General features: G+C 41.8%; 2 protein-coding genes across 3 annotated transcripts in view; one reads left to right on the top strand and one right to left on the bottom strand.

The window, feature by feature from the left end:
• LOC110508263 (casein kinase I) overlaps nt 1-3,965 on the bottom strand; it is a 47,039-nt gene extending 43,074 nt beyond the window's left edge. For both annotated transcript variants that reach the window (XM_036966118.2, XM_036966120.2), the window contains exon 1: nt 3,756-3,965. The gene's annotated coding sequence lies outside the window, so the exon portion shown is untranslated. The remainder of the gene's footprint in view (nt 1-3,755) is intronic.
• Nucleotides 3,966-11,059: 7,094 nt separating this feature from the next.
• LOC110509166 (uncharacterized) lies at nt 11,060-18,961 on the top strand. Its single transcript, XM_036966905.2, has 6 exons — nt 11,060-11,426; nt 13,094-13,119; nt 13,348-14,088; nt 15,106-15,448; nt 17,534-17,741; nt 17,893-18,961. The coding sequence occupies exons 1-6, from the start codon at nt 11,253-11,255 to the stop codon at nt 18,873-18,875; spliced, it is 2,475 nt and encodes an 824-aa protein (XP_036822800.2). The 5' UTR covers nt 11,060-11,252; the 3' UTR covers nt 18,876-18,961.
• Nucleotides 18,962-19,386: the final 425 nt, after the last annotated feature.

Below are 19,386 nucleotides of genomic sequence, written 5' to 3'. Positions count from 1 at the left end.
GAAGGGTATTCGTTTGTTATCCTAAGTACCGTGTTGTCCTCAGGAATCATTCCAGGAAGGAACTTCTTGTGAAACTGAACGATAAACTAAATCTGCTGAGAACTACAATAACAAACAGTGCTGTATTAATCCAGGCTAACAAACCCACATTCATCTGAATCAGGCCTAACTTCTAACACATCCAGTCAACAGGCATGGCTACGTCCTCAATCGGCCCCTATTCCCTACGAGCCCTGGTCTAAAGTAGTGCACTATGTAGGGAATAGGGTGCCATAAGGCTCTGGTCTAAAGTAATGCTCTATGTAGGGGATAGGGTACCATAAGGCTCTGGTGTAAAGTAATGCTCTATGTAGGGGATAGGGTGCCGGAGGTCTCTGGTCTAAAGTAGTGCACTATGTAGGGGATAGGGTACCATAAGGCTCTGGTCTAAAGTAGTGCACTATGTAGGGAATAGGGTGCCATAAGGCTCTGGTCTAAAGTAATGCTCTATGTAGGTGATAGGGTGACATAGGTCTCTGGTCTAAAGTAGTGCACTATGTAGGGAATAGGGTGCCAGCCCTGATCTAAAGTAGTGCACTATATAGGGGAATAGGGTGCCACCCTGGTCTAAAGTAGTGCACTAGGGTGCGAGCCCTGGTCTAAAGTAGTGCACTATGTAGGGAATAGGATGCCATAAGGCTCAGGTCTAAAGTAGTGCACTATGTCGGGGATAGGGTGCCATGTGGGAAACCTCCCTCCCACGACAGATCTGTCTTCCAGATATAGGTCCTACACACAGACATGTGATTTCTACTAACTGTTGTTTGAGCACAAGCTTGAACTAAACCCAGCAACTAGAGAGTCTGAGTCAGGTGAACAAATGACCAAAGAACAGAAATCACTAGAATAGGTCTAGTTGTCTCTTAATAATACCAAGCACAGCAGTAAAATACCAATGCCAACACAAACCTTTCACTGGGAAGTTAAAACAAATTTAAAAAAACAACACAGCAAAACTTTAACCAAAATCTACATTTTCCTGATTGGTTAGCTAATTCTTTAAAAAAAATAGATAAGAACTCTTGCATGTCGAAAGACCCCAGAGCATCTAAAGTCTGATGTTTAGAAACGAGAGCCCATCCTGCAGTTACACCTGTATCAATTTAGCAGTGGTGGACAGAGAGGAACAAGGCCTCCATATAACCTCTTGACAGACAGACAGACAGAGACAGAGAGGAACAAGGCCTTCATTTAACCTCGACAGACAGACAGACAGAGACAGAGAGGAACAAAGCCGTCATATAACCTCTTGACAGACAGAGGAACAAGGCCTCCATATAACATCTTGACAGACAGAGAGGAACAAGGCCTTAATTTAACCTCGACAGACAGACAGAGACAGAGAGGAACAAGGCCTCCATATAACCTCTTGCTTCTGACATAATACATCTGATCGGTTGAGACAGATTGAGTAGCAGGGTAGGAGTCAATTCCATTTCAATTCCAGGCAATTAAGGAAGTACACTGAAATTCCTGTTCAGCAGGAACATTTGAAATTGGGTTAACTTTCTGAATTGACTGGAATTGAAATGGAATTGACCCCAACCCTGCAGAGTAGAATCATCACAACACCACAGTATGACTCAAATGCAGACCTTCCTCCATGTGCATCGGATTTCTGTGGCGTGCAGCAAAGCCACTAATTGTGCCATCCACATCCAGCCGAGTAGGCCTTACGCCAGAGAGAAGTATGGGGTTACTTCATATACCACATTTCAGACTGTTTAGGACCCCTAGGGCTGGGAAGACACCAGTATCGTGATACTCATTAGTATAGTGGCAAGGAAACAAAACAGAAAGTGGCATTACCTTCGTTGGGAAAACAGCCCTAATGTTGGAAACAAACATCATTATGTTGCCATCCAGAATCACATTTATTTCCCAAGCTATCACACCCAATATTTTACATACAGCGGTTTCCAAAAGGAACATAAAGTTAATTTTTGCCATGGGGGGGGGGAAATAGTGTTTCACTGGTATGTCACAGCCCTACATGACTCTGTTGGTTTCACATCAGCATAAACAAGAGCACTGCCAGGGGAATCCACAGTCTTCATTAAGCCTCTAAAATGTAATATCTATGTGGTTTAGGAATAAGACTGCTTAGTAATCAGACTTCAGTGCTACTGCCAGTGGGGTATCAGCCTAAATAAGGCTTTAGACAAGAGAGTGGCATGGGCAAAGACTGGGGAGCAGACCGGGGAGCAGACCGGGGAGCAGACTGGGGAGCAGACTCGGGAGCAGACTCTAGGAGAATATTACAGTTCTTGCTAAAATATTGTGATATGTTTACAAGCCTACCTACAGTCTAGCTACCTACAGATTTGAAACTACAGTAGCTAGCTAGTTTGAAAGTATGAATATACTAACACAGACAGCAACCAAACAAGTAACTATTAAGCTCAAGACTAACTAGATTAGCTTGATTATCAGTAGATTGCATCTAGGTAGCTGGAAAACACTCTTACTGTAAAGGTTTTGGTCATAATAGGCGAGTTAGCAATCGACTTATGTCCAAGATAACTAACTAGCACCTGGCTTGCCTAGTTAGTCAAAATTATTGTGTGATCTGTGCGTGTCTGTTTGGCATTACCGATACACCATTGTATTAAACAAGTTATTAAAACCTGACTTGATTCATTTTTTTTTTTAATTACCCAGGTAATGTATCGTTTAGGGCTGTGTTTACACAGCTTCAACAAGTTAACCACGGCTAGATAAGCTAGCTAGGCCTGAAAACACTTCACCTGCTCTCCTAGTTACATATTGTAATGTTACCTAACGACAGCCAGCTAAGTTAGCAAGCTGCCTTCCCGTCCTGGCATTGTTGTCGTAGTTGACAATGGATTATATAACAGCTATAACGTTACAATTATAAAAAGCAAAAATATAAGATTTAGCTAGGGGGTTTTGGCAAAGAATGTTCACGTTAGGGTTAGCAGTAACTGGTTGTCGCGGCTAAAGTTAGTTAGCCACCAAGCTAAAGTTAGCTATGAAAAGGCAGATTCATTTGCACTCACTCACTGTTTACTCGCTGTAAATAGACTTTTTGTTTTCTTTTGTTCTACTGTACGTTTTGTTTATTCCATGCGTAACTCTGTGTTGTTGTATGTGTCGAATTGCTATGCTTTATCTTGACCAGGTCGCAGTTGCAAATGAGAACTTGTTCTCAACTAGCCTACCTGGTTAAATAAAGGTAAAATAAATCACCTTTTGGTTAACTAAATGTTATCAAGCTGTTGCTACGTCCAAACCAATTAACGTTAACTTAGTTAGCAAGTAACCTGCAATGGGATGTCTAGTTAGTTAACCAACCTATCAAAAAATGCAATTACAGTAATATGTACATTTGTCTTTTGCTAACTAGCCTAGCCTGCGGTAGATAATCACAAGTCAGGAAGTTAGTTGGAAATAGCAGGTGATTTGTTGTCGCTGTGGCCCCAGAGAGGCAACTTTTATACGGTGAGTTTTTCGATGGTAAATAAAATATTTTAAAAAGGTGTAAAAAAAATAAAAATTAAAAACTTTTTATGTTTAAAAATGAGCAACAACATGAATATTTCCCCCAAGTACAAAAAAATAATAATTAATAATAATAACACGGCAACTCCTTAATCCGTAACTTTACCGTGGAGAACGATATGCACATTTCCTTCAACACATCAACATATTTTTTTGGGGGGGGACAAAACAAACGAAGAGACTAAATCGTTTACCTTCTCCTGTTCTGTTTTGTTTTAAGACACGGAAAATTCCAAATGTATAGTTTATGTGATTTTCTTCAATTTACTCCTCTCTCTCTCTCTCTCTCTCCCTCCTTGCCTGTCGTCTCTTTGGCTAAATCTCGCCACTGCCGGTAAAAAAGAAGGCAACAAACCGAGCAGGACATTTTGCTGCAGCGCCGCTGTTCATCACCGGTCCAATGTGGTGCCACAATAAGGATTAGCAACAAAAATAGTGGAATTTGCGGTTCGTCTTCAAAATAAAAGTCTCACATTGAAACTGATCTACACAGATACTGTACAAAAATGGTGGAATAATGTCCTGAATAAACCCCTAACCCCTCCTCCCCAGTATAGTTAGGCCCTGTCCAGAATAAACCCCTAACCCCTCCTCCCCAGTATAGTTAGGCCCTGTCCTGAATAAACCCCTAGTCCCTCCTCCCCAGTATAGTTAGGCCCTGTCCTGAATAAACCCCTAACCCCTCCTCCCCAGTATAGTTAGGCCCTGTCCAGAATAAACCCCTAACCCCTCCTCCCCAGTATATTTAGGCCCAGTCCTGAATAACCCCTAACCCCTCCTCCCCAGTATAGTTAGGTCCTGTCCAGAATAAACACCTAACCCCTCCTCCCCAGTATAGTTAGGCCCTGTCCTGAATAAACCCCTAACCCCTCCTCCCCAGTATATTTAGGCCCAGTCCTGAATAACCCCTAACCCCTCCTCCCCAGTATAGTTAGGTCCTGTCCAGAATAAACCCCTAGCCCCTCCTCCCCAGTATAGTTAGGCCCTGTCCTGAATAAACCCCTAGCCCCTCCTCCCCAGTATAGTTAGGCCCTGTCCTGAATAAACCCCTAACCCCTCCTCCCCAGTATAGTTAGGCCCAGTCCTGAATAACCCCTAACCCCTCCTCCCCAGTATAGTTAGGTCCTGTCCTGAATAAACCCCTAACCCCTCCTCCCCAGTATAGTTAGGCCCTGTCCTGAATAAACCCCTAACCCCTCCTCCCCAGTATAGTTAGGCCCTGTCCTGAATAAACCCCTAACCCCTCCTCGCTAGGCATTGTGTCGATCAGGAACAACGTGATAGGTGTGAGGAGCGTCATTAAAACAGGTTAATATGCCCCACGAACATTAGACAACTATACAGAAAACCCTTAAATTGCTGAAATAACTTAATAAAATCAATGATGAGAGAATAGTCAGATGAATTGATACCTGACACGGACACGGCAGCGTAGCAGGAAGATCGGACGTGCACAATAAAATCATGTATGTCAAATATTTAAATTGAAAGCACTATGTTAAAAAGCACTCTGTGTTTGTGTGTATCCCTAACTCTGCCAACAGACAAAGAACTACGAATGGATCAGTGGTTCACCAATCAGAACCTTGATTGTCTCAGCAACAGTAACAAGACGTGATGTGTCAATTATTCTTCAAGCAACGTTCCCATGAAAAAGATGTCTAAAAACATCAATATCGTATATATTCGGAGAACGTGGGTAGCGTTGGCATGGAGGAGGAGCGTGTGGGAGTCGAGCTGGAGCGCTGGATGATCAGTTCAAACGCCGACACCCTTGACGACACAGCGCCCCGCCGGGGAATGTTCCCCCCTGCCTCGTCCCCCTCCCCATCAGTTTCATTGATCATTGACCTTTTCAAACAGGTTCTGTGTATGTTTGGTGGGACGTTGATGGAATATTCTCTTATTTTGAGGGTGAAAGGGAACATTTCACTATTGTGGCTAATTCTATTGTGGCTTCTCACAGATTTAATAAACTAGCAATTTTTTAAATTTTATTTCTATTTTATTTTTCATATTTATTTCACCTTTATTTAAACCAGGTAGGCAAGTTGAGAACAAGTTCTCATTTACAATTGTGACCTGGCCAAGAATAAAGCAAACAGTTCAACACTTACAACAACACAGAGTTACACATGGGATAAACAAACATACAGTAGAAAAATAAGTCTATATACAATGTGAGCAAATGAGGTGAGATAAGGGAGGTAAAGGCAACAAAAAAAGGCCATGGTGGCGAAGTAAATACAGTATAGCAAGTAAAACACTGGAATGCTATCCTAACTTGGTTTGGGGAATAGTTAGTCATAAACTCACTGGGGAAAACCCTGTGCGGTAGCTCAGCAGCTGAGGAAGTGGATATTTCATGACTATCCACGTTTGAACCTGATATGCAGCCTACTGCATGATAGGCCTCTCTAGGCCACTATACACCAGCCCTATGTGCTTTATAAGTGAAGAATAGTATCAATTGTAAGAGGATGTGAACTGTTGGTCAGTGTTATCGAACCATCGGCTAGTATATCATGAGAGCTACTCAGAACCTGTTTTTCCTATAGAGGTGTGAAGTCTCAAACCCTGTAGGTAGTTTCCACACTGCCCTTCTGTGTCTGAAGGGACTCAGTGCACACATGAAACTGTGAACAGACAGCTGGACATCACAGGAGGCTACTGGGGAGAGAACGGCTCATAATAATGCCCGGCAACGGAGCAAATGGAATGGCATCAAACACATAGAAACCATGTGTTTGATGTATTTGATACGACTAATTCCGCTCCAGCCATTAACACAAGCCTGTCCTCCCCAATTAAGGTAACACCAACCTCCTGTGGTGGATAGACAGTATATTACCAGCAGGACTGAGTAGAGCTGTGATGATAAACCAGAAATGACCGACCAAACCAACCACCTATCATGGACATTTTGCTGATATTGTTCATTACGATAAATAACCCATAGGGCCCAACTAGAGATATGTGATGTTTGAAATAACATAGGTTTGTTAATATGGGTGATTGTTAATGTGACAATTGATGGCTACAACATTCAAAGTAGTAGTAGTAGTAGTTTAAATTGTAATAAAAATGTAATGAATTAATACTGTGATGTAAATTAATGTTATAAATGTATCTTTCTATTCATCGTTATCGTGATCATTCAGTACATTGATCGTGATTTGGATTGTGGTCCGTATCATCCAGCCGTACACTCTGACAACAACAAACGACGTATTCAAAGGGTTCTCCTATGGGGACAGCCAAATAACCTCTTTTTTGGTTCTAGAGAGCACCTTTTCTTCTAAGAATGTAGGACTGACTGACAGAACGTTCCCGATCTTGTGGAAAAGCCTTTGTTCTGGTCAAAGTCACGGGTACGTCTGAGCCAACTGTTTTCCTTTAGTTGAGTAAGGAGCGTCTTTCTCTGGGTAACTCTCTCAGTTTTTTTTCCTAATGGATTCATACAGAGCATTTAACTTTGTCCGTTTCATTTATAACGTGTTGTTGCTTTATAAGAAGTGTTTGTTTCTGTGGAATCATTTTTGGCTGTGTTACATATTCATTAAAAAAGGCCAGACATGCTGGGCAGTGGTGGAAAGATGGCCATGTATTCCTGAACGCTAGCTCCAGCCTACGCAACATCACCTTCTCTCTGTGAGCGGAGCTGGGGAGAAGGACAGTGGGAATTACACCTGTATATGATAATATGGGACGCCGTTTGGGTCTTTGCATGCGTCAAAAAAAAGATACACGTCAAATAACACTATTTGACTTGTCAAATAAGCTTGTTGACCAATCAGGACCTGAATATGACTGCACGTCACATAATAATTTAACGCGTTCGTGGTTTTTTTCCCCCGTAGTTATTACATATTGATTACACTATCACTCGTATTTCATGTCTCAACGATTCATCGATACGTATGCTATAATGCTGGTAAAGTTGTCTCTAGCACATACGGTGCTGGTCATAATAAAAAGCTAGCTAGCTCATGGATGTAAAACAATGTTCATCCCCAAAAACATAGCAAAACGACATCATCTGTTTCAGTATAACTAGCTAACTATATAACTAGGTGTCATCATCTAAAACAACCCTAATTTATAAGACAATTCGTATTTGATGAATGGTGGTCGGACCCATCTATGTGAAGCTAGCCACAATAAGGATTAGCCACAATATTGGACTAACGGTTAGCCTTCAAAATAAAAGTATGTCATTGACAGTGACGCAAATGAATACAAATAGTAGAATTATGCCATAATTGAATATATCATGCTAAACGGGGTTGGAATGTTATATAAAATCAACAAAACACAATCATTTGTTAATTTCACAAAAATCAGTTGAAATCGCACTGGATATATTATACTTTAGAATTGCATTGGGGGCATCCTTATTTCACTGTACAGCCTTACCAATGGATTGTTGATCAATGACATGGGGGTATCAGTCTACTCAGTGACACCCAGAGAACATTAGCATCGTAGCTCTTATTGCGAGACTCTGAAACAACTGTGAATTGCTCCACATTTATTGTCAATCTACGTGTACTGAACACTATTCCTGAGGAAAAACAATACTGCGTGGATGTTTTGGAGTCTGATAACCCTGAGGAGGACATTGGGGAAAAAAAATCTTAGGTATTGAGTAGACTGATACCCCATTTAATTGATCCCCAATCCTTAGGTAAAGCTGTACAGTGCAATATGAATGTCAATACACACATTAGGCTGACTGGAGAGGTGATTTGACACAGTCACAGTCCCGCGATAAGAGCTACAACGCTAATATTTGCATAAACACTTCACATTAGTGTTCTGTGGGTGTCACCGAGTAGACTGATACCCCATTTCATTGCTTCACATTCCAACCTTGTTTAACATGATCTAGTCTAAATATGGCATGATTCCACCAATTGTAACCTTCTGCATCACATTCAAATATGTACTTTTATTTTGAAGGCAACTCGCATCCTTATTGTGGCTAGCTTCACAACACAGGTTGCTTATAGCTTTGGGCAACAGGGTTTCGTCGCTGGCTAGCTATTTATTTTCATGAACTGAAGTTCAGTTTCAATAGGCGAACAACAAGTGTTTACCTAGCTAATACTTACTCACAAGGATTCCTAAATAATTGCTAAGTATAATGGAAATGACTGCAGTTTTTACTTTTCAGGCTGGTTGTATTGGTGCTAGCTAGGTAGCAGGATAAAGCTAGCTAGCTACCCCAGAAGTTCTGGTCCAACACAATATTCTACAATTAAACTGTGTTATTTGACGTATCAAATTAAAAGCTTATTTAACGTGTCAAATAGTGTTATTTCACCGTATATTTTTTTGACGCTCAAAAACCCAAAAGGCGTTCCATACCTATAGGACAGCCACCTCAGTGGTGGGAGGTAAGATATTCAACATGCAACAGGTGGTTCAGTGAACTTAGGCTACATGATGAGTAACATTGTCAGAGAGTATTGTGATAGCTCCCTGAGCTAATGCCCAGGCTTCAGCTCAGTGGGTTAATACAGCCTTTTAGCAGACACTTATCCAAAGGAAGTTACAGTCATACACTTCATTGGTGGTTGTGTGGTACCGGGAATCTAACCCACAAGCCTGACTGTGCAAGCGCCATGCTCTACCAACTGAGTCATACAGGACCCCAGGTTTAAACCCAGTCAGGCACAGTTCTACCCAAACAACTGAGTCATACAGGACCCCAGGTTTAAACCCAGTCAGGCACAGTTCTACCCAAACAACTAAGTCATACAGGACCACAGGTTTAAACCCAGTCAGGCACAGTTCTACCCAAACAACTGAGTCATACAGGACCACAGATTTAAACCCAGTCAGTCACACCTCTACCCAAACATACTTTCTTCTTTTTGTAAGATGTATCTTTAAAAAAAAAAACATTACAGAACCTACACATACAAACGACAGCTAACAGCCCACACAAACATCCACAACATCACCCCTACACAGACCCACCTGTCGTTACGCGCATCAGCGCTTCATTTGGACTCAGTAGATTCCAACACTTTATTGATTACCTCCCCTATATCTGTCTGTTCCTCAGTTTGATCCCTGTGTCATCATTATTGTTGTTATGTTTCCCCTGTCTAGATGCTGTCCTTGCTTGTTTCATGTTGGTTATTTATTAAATGTTCACTCCCTGTACTTGCTTCTCGTCTCCCAGCGTCTCTCCTCACAATCTATCATATGAATATCCTTCCAATAGTTCATATTATTTTCTAAGAGATTGTCAGTTGGATATGCTCTCTGCTAGATTTTATATATCTTACCTATCATATGAATGCAGATCCTTCAATAAGATTCCATCAACATTGTCTGATGTCCAAAAGATTTCAAATTGAAATTTCACAATATTAAACTGTTAAATAAACTTTCTAATCTTTCTAAATATAACGTTATTATTTTGTTTATTCCACCAGACCTCCTTACCTCTGTGCCCTCTGTCAATCCCCTTGAGCCCACGGTCAAGCCAAAGCCTGGCATGTGTGAGTGCGTGAGGTTGGGGTCCCGAGCCATGGTGAGACGTTCCTTCCCATCCACATGGTTCAACTCTTCTAGATATATTACAGCTCTGACTTAAAACATGATTCCAGGTGGCCTTGCTTCTAGATATATTACAGCTCTGACTTAAAACATGATTCCAGGTGGCCTTGCTTCTAGATATATTACAGCTCTGACTTAAAACATGATTCCAGGTGGCCTTGCTTCTAGATATATTACAGCTCTGACTTAAAACATGATTCCAGGTGGCCTTGCTTCTAGATATATAACAGCTCTGACTTAAAACATGATTCCAGGTGGCCTTGCTTCTAGATATATTACAGCTCTGACTTAAAACATGATTCCAGGTGGCCTTGCTTCTAGATATATTATTTCACTGGATGTTGTACAACATTGTTAGGCCTATTTTAAATACAAACTGTGAAAAGTATGGAAAGTATCAGTTATACTTTTTAGTTTAAAAATTGACAAAAGATGTGTGTATTTGATGTGTGTATTTGTGTATATTAATAACTTACTATTTATTACATGATTAACTATTGTGCCTGATTCATTCCTCAACATGTAGTCTACTGCTCAGCAACAGCCTAAACTTTCATTTGGTCATATCATTTAGTCAGAATCACATAATATTGTGGGCAGAAGCCCAATAAAGGGTCCATCAATAAAAGGTTGGTGATGATGTTTCTGGTTTTTATTTGTTGAATCTTCACCCTACAACAATAAAATATATGCCTAACGATTGCCATTTTCTCTTTGGGTAAAATACAGGTTGCATTACAGTAGAGTAGGCCGAGTTTATGACTACAGGTGCGCATGTTGGGGTTAAGGCGAAACCGCAGGATGGAAACGTAGGTTTTTGGTGTACCAGAGCTGTTTCCTTCCATTGCGTCACGCAGAACACCAATTATTGCATCACAATAGCTTGGCGCACACCTGCCATGACTGTGTTCCATTACATCCCGCTGTGGTCAGACTCACTGTATCCACCAGACAGCTCGGTAACAGTGTGACATTGCTTATTACTTCAACCCCAAGTTTCCCCTTGGTAAAGAACGCATTTATCTAAACAGCACTGGATAGAAGCTACATCTCCGTGCGCATTTTGCCCATCTTTCATCCTACAGTGGTCGTGGTGATGTGTGACTGAAGAAGTCATTATGTTTGCCAATTCAGTCGAGGACCTTGGCCTCCGTAAGCTAGTGCCACGGCTCCTCAAAACATCCGAGGAGGAGTTCGGCTCAGAGGGGGTCACCGGGTACTTCAAACTATTCGTGGTTCTCCTCTCCGTCCTTCTTTTCCTCTTCTGGGTTATCCATCTACGGAAAGATGATGTAAGTACTGTGCTGTTCGCCAAGCTCGTAGACGTAGCAGCAGGAAGACGTTTTTTGAGTTGGGGGTGCTGCAGGGGAGGGGTGGGGGTTGAAATAAATCACCTTAATAATATATTATTTGCAGGCTAACAATAAAATACAATTCCTAATGTGATGAGTAGGGGACACACTCTCCTGAAGGAAGGGGGTATTGTAACAACCTTAAGCCAACACCTAGTCTCCTCATCAAGGGGGTTGGATCTCTTGCCGTAACGGTTAAGGTGTTAGCTTGACAGTTGCTGGACTCAGGTTCGAGTCCCGTTCAGGGCTACCCCCTGAGTTTGCTACAATATCAGGAGCTCACCACTTATAAAACTGAACTGAGATGCAGAATGTGGTCTAAAACTAAGCTGAGATCTCTCCATACAGAATGGGGTCTAAAACTAAGCTGAGATCTCTCCATACAGAATGGGGCCTAAAACTAAGCTGAGATCTCTCCATACAGAATGGGGCCTAAAATTAAGCTGAGATCTCTCCATACAGAATGGGGCCTAAAACTAAGCTGAGATCTCTCCATACAGAATGGGGTCTAAAACTAAGCTGAGATCTCTCCATACAGAATGGGGCCTAAAACTAAGCTGAGATCTCTCCATACAGAATGGGGCCTAAAACTAAGCTGAGATCTCTCCATACAGAATGGGGCCTAAAACTAAGCTGACATCTCTCCATACAGTGTGTAGAGAAATGCTTGTGCTTCTAGTTCTGACAGTGCAGCAATATCTGAACAAGTAATCGAACAATTCCACGACAACTACCTTATACACACAAATCTAAGTAAAGGGATGGAATAAGCTTCCCAGCTGTATGTAATAACACTTAAGATTTTCTGGGCTAACAATGTAAGAAATAATATATATATATATTTTTAAAATACTGCAAAGTTTCCTAAGGACTAGAAGTGAGGCGAACCTCCCTTTCGGCGCCATCTTCAGATCTAGTAGTGGTGTCAGTAGGCTTACTATACATCAGTAGTGGTGTCAGTAGGCTTACTCTACGTTAGTAGTGGTGTCAGTAGGCTTACTCTACATCAGTAGTGGTGCCAGTAGGCTTACTCTACGTTAGTAGTGGTGTCAGTAGGCTTACTCTACATCAGTAGTGGTGCCAGAAGGCTTACTCTACGTTAGTAGTGGTGTCAGTAGGCTTACTATACATCAGTAGTGGTGTCAGTAGGCTTACTATACATTAGTAGTGGTGTCAGTAGGCTTACTCTACGTTAGTAGTGGTGTCAGTAGGCTTACTATACATCAGTAGTGGTATCAGTAGGCTTACTCTACGTTAGTAGTGGTGTCAGTAGGCTTACTCTACATCAGTAGTGGTGCCAGTAGGCTTACTCTACGTTAGTAGTGGTGTCAGTAGGCTTACTCTACATTAGTAGTGGTGTCAGTAGGCTTACTCTACATTAGTAGTGGTGCCAGTAGGCTTACTCTACGTTAGTAGTGGTGCCAGTAGGCTTACTCTACATCAGTAGTGGTGCCAGTAGGCTTACTCTACGTTAGTAGTGGTGCCAGTAGGCTTACTCTACATTTGTGTAACGTATAGGAAGCAGATAATCAGACAGGCTGAATTTAGGCCTTAAATGTGTATTTTATGATCCTTATACCAATTTTTGCTGTGGCTTTTTTCAACAGGATGAGGTCTACGACGAGATTGACTCGTAAGTCCTCTTTCATAATTTATTGTGAATTCAAAGGGATCTTTCATGTGGGTTAATAAAAATAAAAAAAAGATTACCATTGAATAATTCAGAATTTAAAAAACAAATGACACCCTATTCCCTATGTAGTGCACTACTTTTGACCAGGACCCATAGGGCTCTAGTCAAAAGTAGTGCACAGGGGATTAATTAGGGTGCCATTTGAGATTGATTGATTTTGTCCTGCAGAAACCTGGTCAACAGGTTCACAGAGGGAGTCACCCTCAACTACAAATACCTCCAGCGCTTGGAGGGGCGGCTGGACATGAAGACGCTACAGATAGACAGACTGAACGCTGAAGCGAACTTTGACCTCTTCTCCTGCTGCTGCTATGGTTCTGACTCCTGCTCTGGTGGACCCTCCTGCAGCTACACCTCTGACTCCTGGTCTGAGAGGTCCTCCTGCAGATACACCTCTGACTCCTGCTCTGGGAGGTCCTCCTGCAGCTACACCTCTGACTACTGCTCTGGGAGGTCCTCCTGCAGCTACACCTCTGACTCCTGGTCTGAGAGGTCCTCCTGCAGATACACCACTGACTCCTGCTCTGGGAGGTCCTCCTGCAGAAACACCTCTAGAACTAAAACACATTCTAGATCACATTGTAGATCTTCCGGATCTTCTAGGTCCTCCTCCAGATCTAGTGGTGGTGACTGCAGCACCTGCCGACACTGTAACAAATTGCCGGACAGGTTCCTGGGCGGTAGTCTGGATAGTCCCTACCCATTGGATAGCCTGGATTGCCCTCAACCATTGGATAGCCCCAGCCCAGTGGAAAGCCCCAGACAACCATTTAGTCTTAGCCCACTACCAGGAGATGATAAAGGGCACGTCAGATACTATGGCTCCACGCAAGCCTCCAACACCTCCTGCCGTTCGACTCGCCACTCCTCTGAAAATGCCTCCCAATGGTCCTCTCCCAGCCCCTCGAGGTATGTGAATCCTTCTAACTCATCCCCTAGCTCCTCTAAGTATCTGACTCCTCCCCTAGCTCCTCTAAGTATCTGACTCCTCTACCAGCCCCACGAAGTACGTGAATCCTTCTAACTCATCCCCTAGCTCCTCTAAGTATCTGACTCATCCCCTAGCTCCTCTAAGTATCTGATTCCTCCCCTAGCACCTCTAAGTATCTGACTCCTCCCCTAGCTCCTCTAAGTATCTGACTCCTCCCCTAGCTCCTCTAAGTATCTGACTCCTCCCTTAGCACCTCTAAGTATCTGACTCCTCCCCTAGCTCCTCTAAGTATCTGACTCCTCCCCTAGCTCCTCTAAGTATCTGACTCCTCTCCCAGCCTCTCGGGGTACTTGAATCCTTCTATCTCATCCCCTAGCTCCTCTAAGTATCTGACTCATCCCCTAGCTCCTCTAAGTATCTGACTCCTCCCCTAGCACCTCTAAGTATCCGACTCCTCCCCTAGCACCTCTAAGTATCTGACTCCTCCCCTAGCTCCTCTAAGTATCTGACTCCTCCCCTTGCTCCTCTAAGTATCTGACTCCTCCCCTAGCACCTCTAAGTATCCGACTCCTCCCCTAGCTCCTCTAAGTATCTGACTCCTCCCTTAGCACCTCTAAGTATCTGACTCCTCCCCTAGCTCCTCTAAGTATCTGACTCCTCCCCTAGCTCCTCTAAGTATCTGACTCCTCTCCCAGCCTCTCGAGGTACTTGAATCCTTCTATCTCATCCCCTAGCTCCTCTAAGTATCTGACTCATCCCCTAGCTCCTCTAAGTATCTGACTCCTCCCCTAGCACCTCTAAGTATCAGACTCCTCCCCTAGCTCCTCTAAGTATCTGACTCCTCCCTTAGCACCTCTAAGTATCTGACTCCTCCCCTAGCTCCTCTAAGTATCTGACTCCTCCCCTAGCTCCTCTAAGTATCTGACTCCTCCCCTAGCACCTCTAAGTATCCGACTCCTCCCCTAGCTCCTCTAATTATCTGACTCCTCCCCTAGCTCCTCTAAGTACGTGAATCCTTCTGACTCTCGGCTGCCTCTGGAGTATCATCAAAGCCCTCGGCAGCCTACTATTGGTTACTACGACACCACCAAGATGGAGGACAAAGGGGACTATGTTCCTGTGGTTGCTACTACTGTTAAGTCTTCACCTGGCTGCAAAGACCGCTCCAACCCCGCTGACTGCTCCGAGACTCAGAAGGCCAACTGTGTAGACCATTCCAAGACTCCGATGACAGTGAGACGGATTATTACAGTGTTTGAGATCGTTCCAGGGAAAAGTGACCCACCTGTCCTGCACAGCTGGAACCAACGATGCCTGGAGGTAAATGTGCAACAGAAGGTCTGTACAAATTACCCTTTAAAATGTCTTCTGCGTCCCAAATGGCAATTTATCCCCCATAGATCTCTGGTCTAAGGTAGTGCACTATATATATGTACGTAGGGAATAGGGTGCCTTTTTGGACGCACACCCTGTTGAGGAGTTGTTGGGTTTGGTGGTAATCTGATGTAATCTAATGTATTCTTATGTAATCTAATGTATTCTGATGTAATCTAATGTCATCTAATGTAATCTGATGTAATCTAATGTAATCTAATGTAATCTAATGTAATCTAATGTAATCTGATGTATTCTAATGTATTCTGATGTAATCTAATGTAATCTAATGTATTCTGATGTAATCTAATGTAATCTGATGTAATCTAATGTAATCTAATGTAATCTGATGTAATCTAATGTAATCTAATGTAATCTGATGTAATCTGATATGATCTAATGTATTCTGATGTAATCTAATGTAATCTAATGTATTCTGATGTAATCTAATGTAATCTGATGTAATCTAATGTATTCTTATGTAATCTAATGTATTCTGATGTAATCTAATGTCATCTAATGTAATCTAATGTAATCTAATGTAATCTGATGTATTCTAATGTATTCTGATGTAATCTAATGTAATCTAATGTAATCTAATGTATTCTGATGTAATCTAATGTAATCTGATGTAATCTAATGTAATCTAATGTAATCTGATGTAATCTAATGTAATCTGATGTAATCTGATATGATCTAATGTATTCTGATGTAATCTAATGTATTCTGATGTAATCTAATATAATCTGATGTAATCTAATGTAATCTAATGTAATCTGATGTAATCTAATGTAATCTAATGTAATCTGATGTAATCTGATATGATCTAATGTATTCTGATGTAATCTAATGTAATCTAATGTATTCTGATGTAATCTAATGTAATCTGATGTAATCTAATGTATTCTTATGTAATCTAATGTATTCTGATGTAATCTAATGTCATCTAATGTAATCTAATGTAATCTAATGTAATCTGATGTATTCTAATGTATTCTGATGTAATCTAATGTAATCTAATGTAATCTAATGTATTCTGATGTAATCTAATGTAATCTGATGTAATCTAATGTAATCTAATGTAATCTGATGTAATCTAATGTAATCTGATGTAATCTGATATGATCTAATGTATTCTGATGTAATCTAATGTAATCTAATGTATTCTGATGTAATCTAATGTAATCTGATGTAATCTAATGTAATCTGATGTAGTCTAATGTAATCTGATGTAATTTATGTAATCTGATGTAATCTAATGTAATCTGATGTAATTAATGTATTCTGATGTAATCTAATGTAATTGGATGTAATTTAATGTATTCTGATGTAATCTGATATGATCTAATGTATTCTGATGTAATCTAATGTAATCTGATGTACTCTAATGTAATGTAATCTAATGTAATCTGATGTACTCTAATGTAATCTAATGTAATCTGATGTAATCTGATGTAATCTAATGTATTCTAATGTATTCTTATGTAATCTAATGTAATCTAATGTATTCTGATGTAATCTAATGTATTCTGATGTATTCTGATGTAATCTAATGTAATCTGATGTAATCTAATGTATTCTGATGTAATCTAATGTAATCTAATGTATTCTGATGTAATCTAATGTAATCTAATGTATTCTGATGTAATCTAATGTATTCTGATGTAATCTAATGTAATCTAATGTATTCTGATGTAATCTAATGTAATCTAATGTAATCTGATGTAATCTAATGTATTCTGATATAATCTAATGTAATCTAATGTATTCTGATGTAATCGAATGTAATCTAATGTATTCTGATGTAATCTAATGTATTCTGATGTAATCTAATGTAATCTAATGTATTCTGATGTAATGTAATGTAATCTAATGTAATCTGATGTAATCTAATGTATTCTGATATAATCTAATGTAATCTAATGTATTCTGATGTAATATAATGTAATCTAATGTATTCTGATGTAATCTAATGTAATCTAATGTAATATAATGTAATCTGATGTAATCTAATGTATTCTGATGTAATCTGATGTAATCTAATCGAAGGTAGCCCATGATGAGAGACTGAAGGGAGGAGGGACCAACCCCACCTCTAACCTGACCTCTACCTCCACCCACCTCGATACCACCCAGTCCACCTCAACCTCATCTCAGGCTAAAACAAGAAGGATCGCCAGGAAAACCACCAGCCTTCCAGACTTCTCCCCGCAGCATGTCAACAACCCTCCTAGTCTCAGTGGGTCGGAGGGTAAAGGTAAACCCAAGTCTTATAAGAGTTAACACTACTACGTTTATCTCCTTTTTGATGCTTGAAGTCACTGCCTCAAATATTAACACTGTAAAAAAAAAGTACTCCTGCACCCACAATCTGTATTTTCTGGGGGGCGGTATTTTATTTTCTGAAGGTCAAGACAAGACGCCCATCCGGATGTACCTGCAGGGTGGTGCCCAGATCACCTTCATCACCCAGGATATCCAGGAGAAGCTGGAGTCCCATGTCCGTCGCAAGCAGAGCCAGCGCCTCTGGGGATTCCCCAAGCTGGTCACCAGGTACGTGGGAGACCACCTTGCCGACCTGGCTGCCCAGGCCCCCTCCGCTTCCGGCGACAGCAAGACGGTTAAGATCCCTGGCAAGATCATGGGCAACGTGAGCGACCATGTTGGCCGAGGGCAGCGAAACACAGAGTTGTGTTTCAGGCTGTGTAACAGGACAAGGCCAGGGGAGGAGAGAGAGGAGACCCAGGCTACTAGTCCTACAGCTACAGCCAAACTCAAGGACAATTTATACAGCTCACGTGCCAACAGCAGGCCTGTGGAGAAGACTCCCTTCACCAGCACCAACAGCACCACTACTCCCCAGCCAGCCGAGAGCCACACTACCAGACCCACCCAGAGCAGCCGATCTCTGGACGAGTCCTCCCTCCAGATGGCCCTGAACCCAGTGACCCTGACCCAGGAGAGACGCCAGCTGGAGATGCATGTGAAGAGGAACTGTCTGGAAGTCAAGCTCAAACCCCTCCCTGGCATGGTGGCCACCAGCCAGACAACCTTTTCCTCTGCAACCAGGCAGCCAACTAGGCAGCCCATCCAGGCAGCAGCCCTCGACCCTCTGAAATGCCCTGCGCCACTAAGGCGGAGGGATCCGTCGGCAGCGGAGGGATACGCGTCTTCTATGGACCCAGAGGCACCGAGGCGTCAGGAGGAGAATCTGGTGATGAACCCCACATCTTCGGCCACCCCTTCGACCTCCTCAGCCCACCCTCACAGCTCAGCTCTGGAGACTTGGACCGGCATAGACACTGTCTCAGGACCCCGCTCTGCCTACACCCCCATACGGCTGTTGTGTTATGACACGGACACTGACAGGCTTTTTGTGTTTACGACATAGTCGATCATGTAGATCTATTTGTTTTGGTACCAGACGATTCAGAACTGATACATTTTCTTTAACTAATAAAAAGGTTTTGCATTTCACATGGTTGACTTTGACTTGTTCTCTTAATCCATCAGATGTGTCTGTTAAAGGTATCATAATATTAAGTTATGGCCTTTATTGGCATCTTAAGACAATTCCATATTAAGCTAACATACGGAATTGTTTTAAGATGGATCATTTAGCTAATTTGAGGACTCCTGGGGGTATAAAAAAAAGACACACAGTTGAAGTCGTTAGTTTACATACACCTTAGTGTAACGACGTTCGTCTGTAGAAGGAGAAGCGGACCAAAAAGCAGCGTGGTGGTTACTCATGTTCTTTAATGGAAAATGAACGATACATGAAATAACTTAAATCTACAAAACAACAGACGGACCGTGAAAAACCTATACAGCCTATCCTGTGACAACAAACACAGTGACAGGAACAATCACCCACAAACACACAGTGAAACCCAGGCTAC

Source organism: Oncorhynchus mykiss, chromosome 28, assembly GCF_057628025.1.
Source record: "Oncorhynchus mykiss isolate SJ-2025 chromosome 28, ASM5762802v1, whole genome shotgun sequence".
NCBI classification, from domain to species: domain Eukaryota; kingdom Metazoa; phylum Chordata; class Actinopteri; order Salmoniformes; family Salmonidae; genus Oncorhynchus; species Oncorhynchus mykiss.
Note: the sequence above shows the minus strand (reverse complement) of the source record. Positions and strands in the feature narration are given on the sequence as shown.